Raw genomic sequence first — 9,052 nt, forward strand, 5'->3', positions numbered from 1 at the left:
GTCAGAGAGTGGTGCAAAGAGCTCGGTCTCTGACTCCTTCTAACGACTTCTTAATGTCTTGCAGGTCTGGATCGATACGGATAAGACGAAGTGTAGTCGTGTTCATCTTCATCATCGCTTGAGTATATACCCAATTCGATCTTTGCTTATTCATACTTGGTGCAACATGAAACGGAAACAAAAGACGGTGCACATTCGACTGAATCAAATCTTAGCCTGATTATTATCACACGAATACCTATCGGGAGAGATAAAGGTCTCGACATACTTTTCCCGAATCCAGGGACTTTTTCAACATCATACAATAGTGTCAATGGCCATCCATCCTCCTCAAACAACTCAAAGGATTTGATTATTATTTCACAAAGAAACTGAGAGATACATAGGAGTTTATAGAATTAGAAATTACACTAAAGACCCTTCTAATCTAGTCTGGTGTCACTTTAATTATTTATTTTGGTCTGATATTCCCCTGCAAGTTGAGGGCGGGGAACGACCTGCAACTTGGACCTAAGAAACGTGAAGCGCTGTGAAGACAACGGTTTTGTAAACACATTAGCAATCTGGTCGTCTGTTTTAATGAACCTGACTGACAACTTCCCTTTAACAACTTGTTCTCGAACAAAATGAAAATCTACTTCAACATGTTTTGTACGAGCATGAAAGACTGGGATATCTGAGAGGTATGTAGCACCAAGATTATCACACCACAACGTCGGTTTAGTTGATGTAACACCCAGTTCTTGAAGAAGGGATTTAAGCCATATTATTTCAGCAATAACATCAGCAATGGCATTATAATCAGAATCTGTAGAGGACCGAGAGACAGTCTTTTGTTTGCGTGTAGACCACGAAACTAGATTAGAGCCCAAATATATTGCATATCCCCCCGTGGATCGGCGGTCCACCAGGCAACCAGCCTAATCAGAATCAGAGTAAGCTTGAACAAGGGAGCTAGAACCATCATCCCAAAAAGAGTCAGAAAAGGCATTACTGATCGGTGGTTCTTGATGGTTGATGGTGTCGATTGTTGGTGTCGCCTGAGGGATTGAGAAAGAGAGGGGGTTGCGATGGTTGATGGTGTCGCCGGAGGGATTGAGAGAGGGAAAGGGGGGTTGCGATGGTCAGGTGGTGGTGGTGGCTGGTTGAAATACCCAGTTCCCATTTTTTGAGAAAATTAAGGTCTAGAACCCTAGGGCAGTGGGAAACAGTGGATGTGATGAAATTGGTGGAAGAATTGAATAAAGATGGGATTTTTATTGATGTTTCGATGTCTGTGACGTTGGAATGGGGTGTGAATTGTTGCAGGTTGTTGAAGAGAAATTAGGTTTTGAAATGGGATTGATTTGGAAGAAGAGGGCTTTGTTATGATAAATAATTTTTTTTTCTTTTATATGTATTTTTAAAAAAATAGGGTGAAAAGACAATTTTACCCTCATGTGCATTGCACATGACCAAATTTGACAGAAAAATCAAACTGGGTTAGGGTTAGAGGACAAAAAACGTGTATGATTTGAAAACATAAAGTACAAAGCTCGTCAATTTTGAACATAAAGGACAGTGTCTGAAAATGGATATAAAGATAAAGGACAATCTTTGAAATTCACTCTAACGCTTGAAATATCCATTCGATATTTACAACATTCCCGCACATCATATTACTAGTTACTTATCTAAAGTTATAAATTACAATATCATTTCACATATAAACTATAAACCACAATGTATTTTAAATTTTTCATTATTCATCCATTAACTTCCAAATTGAGTTTAAAAAGATAAGATAGGAATCTAGACCATATTAAAGGACCACAGTTTGCAAATTGTTAAAACCAAAAGGACCACTTACACAAGTTCCTTAAAAGATAAAAATACGCGACGAGCCGAGTGAAAGAAATACAGAATCTACACTTTTCATTTCTTCAACCTCTCTTATTATTATTATTAATCTAATAATAAAATCTAGATTCTTTTTGCATCTTTTTCCTTACAAATTTCCTCTTTTTCACACACAGATCATCACTCCCCTCTTCATATTCACCTTCCAATCTCCATCATCAAACCAAAAAAATAAAAAATAAAAAAAAAACCGATTAAAAACCGATAAAGTTTTGATGGGTAAATTGATTTCACCACCTGAACTGAATTTGGATTTTGGCTTCATACCCAAATCGATTACTCAATTTTTAGGGGATATGGGTCGAATTGAGAGTGAATCTGAGAAGATATTGAAAGCAGAGGATCTTGTTAGCAGATTAGAATCGGAGGTTAAGAAGATCGATGCGTTTAAACGGGAGCTTCCTCTCTGCATGCTTCTTATGAACGATGGTTTGTTTGTTTTGTTTCAGTTCTTTTTTTACAAGTTTGATTGATTGGTGTTTGTTTTTTTTTTTGATGATTTTGTGTGATAAACAATGTATATGTTCACTTTGATTGCTTGATTAGACACGGATTGTTGAGATTTTTGATGGTATTTGTAGAATTTAAGTGGTGTTAATATGTCTGCCAAGTGTTCGACAATATGCTTGAATGTGATAAACAATATGTATGCTTACTTTGATAGGTTTATTAGATATTTAGATAGGGACTGTTGAGATTTTTGATGGGATTTGTGGAATTGAGTTATTGAAGTAATTGGGTTATGATGTTAGAGGATGTCTGCCAGGTGTTTGATGATTTGCTTGAATGGTGGTTGAGTTGTTTTTTATTATGTTTTGGTTTCAGCAATTGGTGTATTGAAAGATGAGTTAATGGTGTTGAAGAAATCTGCGAATCAGCCGGTACTTGAAGAGTTCATACCACTTAAGATTAAGAAAACTTGTGATGAAGATCCAAAGGTTGAGACCGATTCCGGTGATAAGAGGAATTGGTTGAGCTCTACTCAGCTATGGAACGCGAATCAAAACCATGTTCCGAAACAGAATTCAGTGGATCAAGCAATTCAAAAGGTATAAATAAAATTTAATCATTTGTAAGCAACATTGCAAGTTTGCGACTATTCGTTTATGAAAATTGAATCGGTATGTTTGATTTGGTTATAGATAGCCGGAGAACAACGAAACGCAATGATTGATGATTCGTATCATGGGAGTTTCGCAAAAGAGTTCATCCCCGTTAAGGGATACTCGCGGTTTTCGGTTGGAGATAAAGAGGAAACACCTGTTTCTGGGCTTTCTCTTGTTACTCCTGGAGTCAAGAATCCCGTGAGGGGAAACCATTTTCTCAAGAAACTAGTTGCTGATAGTAATATTAATAATAATCTGGGTCCATATTCTATACCGGATGTTAAATCAGATATACCGATTGGTTCACCACAACCGCAGACATCTAGGAAACAAAGAAGGTGCTGGTCAACCGAGTTGCATAGACGTTTTGTCGATGCGCTGCAACAACTTGGTGGTTCAAAAGGTTAGTTCATCATTCAAATGAAATTTCAAGATTTATATTAAATCTTTTTGTTGGTTCAGGAGAATTATAAATTAAGATTGGTTTAAAATTTAAATCGTCTTGCAGTAGCAACGCCCAAGCAGATTAGAGAACTTATGCGTGTAGATGGTCTCACCAATGATGAAGTGAAGAGTCATTTACAGGTAATCTTTTTTTTTTAAACATATTTTTTTTGCAGTATTTGTATATGATGTAAAATTCTAGATACTCATATTTTTGTGCTGTTAATTGTAGAAATACCGTCTTCATACAAAACGGTTTCAGTCGTGCAACGCAGACTCGAATTCATCAAATGTTGTTTCGAGAGGTTTATGGGGCCAACCACATGGTTATTATGTCGAAAAGCATATGAATTCTCAATCCGGTTCTCCGGATGGGCCGCTGCTGAACTGCGGTGGAACTTCGACCACTGGCGGCGACAGCATGGATGATGGAGAAGATGAGAAATCTGACAATAATGTATAGATTTTTATATATCTATATAGAAAAATAGTATATTTGAGGGAAGTTACTAATGAATGTGGGAGAGTTTATAAAAGATAAAAAAATACAAAAAATATATACAAAAAGAGTGAAAATTTTGCAGGATTAGTTGATTTGTTTTACTTATCTTGATCTGAGTTGATACCATTTTCTTAGATTTATGTGAGGAAACATCATGATTCAACAATGCATTATTTAAACATGTTACTCCCAGATGAAATCTTGAATCTTTTGTCTGACTGTACTTGGAGTGATTGATACAACTGGATCTTACAAGGGTATTTTGGTAATTTCACAGTGGAAATATGTAATGTGGTGTGTGTAATTATAAGGTTAGTGTGTGTACTAGTATGTAGTAACATGCAAAAGACTGCAAGAGTGAGTATGGAGCAAGAGATTGGCTTTTGAGAAATTGGAAAAAGAAGTCTTTTTGCATTTAGGAAAGGCCATCATTTTCATTTTTTACAATGCTTTTTAGGTCAAAGATATCTAATGCATTTTTAATTATTTTTTTATGGTGAAATATGCCAAATTTATGGTACATGGTACTATTATTAGTACTATTAAAATGTTTTGTCAAAGTATGCACATGCATATCTATATAGATGTTAGTTACTTTTTCAGCATTAGAATTATTAAATTCAAGATTGTAATCCTACACATATCTTTGTCTTTCATAGTGCAAAAATATATTTAGAATTAGTTAAATTTTGATTATTTTTTTAAACCAGAATGTATTTGGGGTAAGAATAAAAAAGAGAACTAAGACCAAGTAGATTAGGAAATGGTCAAACTAAATTAGGTTAAAATGCTTATGATCTCTACTGTTTAAAATGCTTGGTTTTGCTATTAAAAAAGGTTAGCGGCGTAACTCTGTTGTCCATTTGCCGTCTATTTCGATGTAATTTCCCTTGGGGTTGTTTGATGATATGTGGGGTTGAACTAAATTATAAATAGCTGTTGGTTCATTTGAAGTTACATAATCACCATAACACGTCAGGCGTTATAAGTGGATACATAGTTTTTAACGTTACCACGTCCCAATTTCATGTTTTTTTGACTAATTTCGTTTTGATTGTAACATCAATGGAATCATGGATTTTAATTTTCTAGATATATATATATATATATATATATATATATATATATATATATATATATATATATATTAACTTCTCCAAGATTTAACTATACTTGTCAAATTTAGAAGTTTTATAAAAAGGGTTTGATGTAGTGGTTTATTTATTAAAAATACATCAATATTCTCTTAAAAAGTTTATTATTTATTGTGCTTATGATATGCCTCGAAGTGACACTTTATTTACAGAGTTCAATGCAATTTTAGTTCCTGTGGTTTGGGTCATTTTGTCAGTTTAGTTCAAAAGTTTCATTTTTCGCATATGGGTCCAAAAAGGTATCATCGTTGCCATTTTAGTCCACTGGGTTAATTTCATCCATGTTTTCTGTTAACGAGAAGGGCAATTCGGTTATTTTATATGTAATTCTGTTAACTAGAAGGGCAATTCGGCTATATAAAATGACCGAATTGCCCTTCTCGTTAATAAAACTAATGAATGAAGTTAACCCAGTGGACTAAAATGAAAACGGTGAAACCTTTTTGGACCCACATGCGAAAAATGAAACTTTTGGACTAAACTGCCAAAATAGCTCAAACCACAGGGACTAAAATGACATTTAACTAAATATAAAAGCTAAAAAAAAACTGTTAATGATTCAATGCAACCTTGTTTTAACGGTACAAACCAACATAATCAACACGCCCGTATCAAACATTTTACCACGTTTTTATGTACCGTCCAGAAAACAAAATAAAAATTGGTCCCATGAAAAATGTCACGTTATCATCAATTTTAGTACTTCTTTTAATAATACATCCATAATTTGCAAACCGTCCAATTTGTTGTCTTTTTTAAAAGATACGTTTTAACTATCATTCAAAAAATATTTGTACTTATCCTTCATGAGAATATTTGATTAGAAAAAAAGATTCCTTTTTCTTTTTAATTTTATGTTGGATGAGCATAAACTCAACATCATCAATTCAGTCGGGCAAGATTCGAGATCTTTATTTTCAATTTTTCTAGAAAAAAATCTAATACGGTTTTGTGAAATGTAATATGCTAAAATGGTGGTTTCAATGAACCAGATAAAATCGGTAGAAGACACCGATACTTATCTCGTCCATGTGTTTAAGACTGGACCAACGGTTAAACCACCAAACCAATGTTGCTTAAAACTTGATTGATTGGGTTAGGAACCGGACGACGGTTTGGTTGGCATGGGTTGAAGCAACATTAGTTGGGCCGAATGATTTTTATGATTGGTGATTAAACAGTTAACTCATGACCGATTTTAAGTAAAAGTATTATTACTCTTTATTTATATAAATAATATATTTATATGTATATTTTTTTAACAAAACCAACATAACAATATTTGTTTAAATTTTAAAAATAATGTATACATATTTTTTTAAAATTAATTACTAGGCGTCATCTTATTCAAGTCCTGTTCAATTAGTGGACTAGTAGATTGGCATGTTCGATCATCGATCCGATTTTTAAAGCATTGTACTAAATTTCTTTGATTTGTCGGTTCGACCAGTGAACTAGTAGTGTAGTCGGTTTGATAACCATGATGATTTTTTTTTTTTAAATTGCACTGAACTAGTGAACTGCTCGAATCTGTTGGTTCAACATATGAAATTATATATTTTTCGAAAATATATTATTTATTGAAGAATCTTACATGGGAAAGAAACAAAAATAATAAATAATGGAAAAAGATTTGGTGAATCGTACGAATCTTGAACTTGTTCCTTTATAAACAAATTATACTTCTTCTATTATTATCGGTTGTGGGTTCTCTGATTCCTTCACGAACACCCCACTATCTTCTATTATTAATTAACCTATCGAATTTTAGGAAAAAAATATATTTTTGTAATATAATTTAAAAACGCATCTACTCACATATAGAAAATATATGAAGTACAATTTGATTTCTTTTAATCACTAATAATTGGCATAAATGACTCTGTTATATACGATTATTTCTTTTTGGCATAAATGACAAATGAGTCCTTTTCACAAGTTAAATAGCAAAAGTAGATTTTTTTAGACAAACGTGAACCCCACATTGATAGGGTTATCTTTTTAGCATTAAAGGTTCTTAAAGTTTCTTGAGTCTTCTATTTTAATTTTCTACTTCTTTTGTATCTTTTGATTTTTTTTGAACGGCAAATTTGGATCACTGACGGACCACTGGAGTATCATCGTGCCACCAGCAGAACCACCCGATCATATCCATTTCCACTAGGCAATAATGCCTATACACCAATTCAGGAGGAAACCCAATAAATCTGGGAAAACCCCCTTTATAGGAATTGAACCCATGACCTAATGGTTATAAGCCTTATCCCACCACCAATACCACTAGGCTATAATGCCATGGGTATCTTTTGTATCTTTTGATTGTTAAGTTACTTTAGTGAGTGAAAATGGCCAATCACATTACTACTTTAGTTAATAGCAAGTACAGAAATCCATAATGATTAAAATCGGAATCCAACATGACATATGTATCATCCTTATAATTGGAGTAAACTGTAATTTTGGTCTCTGAAGTTTGGTCACTTTTACCATTTTAGTTCAAATTTGAAACCTTTTGCATCTAGATCCCTGTGGTTTCATTTTTATTGTCAATTTGGTCCAAAAGCAAAGTCAGCTTAGATTTCTAAAAAAAACCTTGTTTTTTTGTCCTTTTCCTCAGTTTAGTGAAGGGCATTTTGGTCATTTTGCCCATCTACCCACCCCCAACCCTCGATTTTTTGTCCTATTCCTCGTCGTCTCGCACCTTCTCGATTCGTTTAGAGATGGAATCACAGATCTTTAGGTTGACCAGTATTCTTGAGTATATATCGTTGACTTGATCTTCAAGTCCTTGCTTGTTTCTAGCTTTCTCCGAGCTTAATTGTGAGAATTTCCGTTCATATATCTTTTTCATTTCATTACCAGCCTAAAATCCATAATAGATAGTCAATAATAACTCAAAATATTAAAAAAATATAACATAAAAGATTTCAGGGTTTTGACTTTTTGACCTTGACTTCATCATAGAGCTTCTTTTCCCAAGGGTATAACCTTCCTAATGTGGATAAATGGCTATCAGACTCCATTCCTCCGGTCACATCAAACAGATCACCATTGACATTGATTCCGGTCAAGGTGGATGGAGTCCGAGAGCTGCTAGAGAGGAGGCTTCTACACGACGGTGACCGCGTTATCGTTGATTTATGCCATGTTATTGTCGGAATATACTTCTCGAAGCTTTCTGCTAACCAGTAAAACCAAATTATACATTACAATTCATCTTACAGTAGATAATTAACAAAATTTAACCTTCACTTTTTGAATTTAGTAAAATAGTCATTAACACATACTTCCACCATTGCTTGCTTGTTGCAGTTGCAGAAGTGAAATTAATGCAACGAATCACTTCTCTCCACTCATACAACTTTATCTGCAAGCTTAATTGCACTGTACCTACACTTTCTGATTGAGACGGATCAGACTGGTTCACCGGTGTCTGGATTTGAGAAACGACAGTTGGAGAGTCAATTAGGGTTTGAGAGTTCGATGAGGAGTGTGAAACCGGCGAGTTTCTCGGCGCAGGTGTCGTCTGTTGGTACTGAATCGGAGAATGTGATTCATGAGGTGGAGGATTGTGAGGTTGAAGTGAGTGAGAAGGAATCTTCAGTTACGAAACAGGTGGTTTTCAGTGGAAATGGTGGTGGTGTTGTGGCTGGGATATTGTATAAATAGGTGAAGTATGGTAAAGGATGGAGATCAGAAGGTGTGAAGGAGTTGGTGGTGGTTTGGTCTGTAGATCAGAAGGGGAAAGAGAAAAGAAAAGGAGAGAGGGGTGGGGGTGGTGGTGGGTAGGTGGGCAAAATAACCAAAATACCCTTCACTAAACTAAACTGAGGAAAAGGATAATAAACCAGTTTTTTTTTAGAAATTTGAGCAGACTTTGCTTTTAGACCAAAATGGCAACAAAAATGAAACCACAGGGACCCAAATGCAAAAGGTTTTAAATTTGG

General features: G+C 34.5%; 1 protein-coding gene across 1 annotated transcript; it reads left to right on the forward strand.

Annotated features, from left to right (window-relative positions):
* Positions 1–1,904: 1,904 nt before the first annotated feature.
* On the forward strand, positions 1,905–4,160 carry LOC110929378 (transcription factor HHO6). The gene is made up of 5 exons (XM_022172531.2): positions 1,905–2,328; positions 2,725–2,948; positions 3,042–3,408; positions 3,514–3,590; positions 3,682–4,160. The coding sequence occupies exons 1-5, from the start codon at positions 2,115–2,117 to the stop codon at positions 3,910–3,912; spliced, it is 1,113 nt and encodes a 370-aa protein (XP_022028223.1). The 5' UTR covers positions 1,905–2,114; the 3' UTR covers positions 3,913–4,160.
* The last annotated feature ends 4,892 nt before the right edge of the window (positions 4,161–9,052 follow it).

This window comes from Helianthus annuus, chromosome 3 (genome assembly GCF_002127325.2).
Source record: "Helianthus annuus cultivar XRQ/B chromosome 3, HanXRQr2.0-SUNRISE, whole genome shotgun sequence".
NCBI lineage: Eukaryota > Viridiplantae > Streptophyta > Magnoliopsida > Asterales > Asteraceae > Helianthus > Helianthus annuus.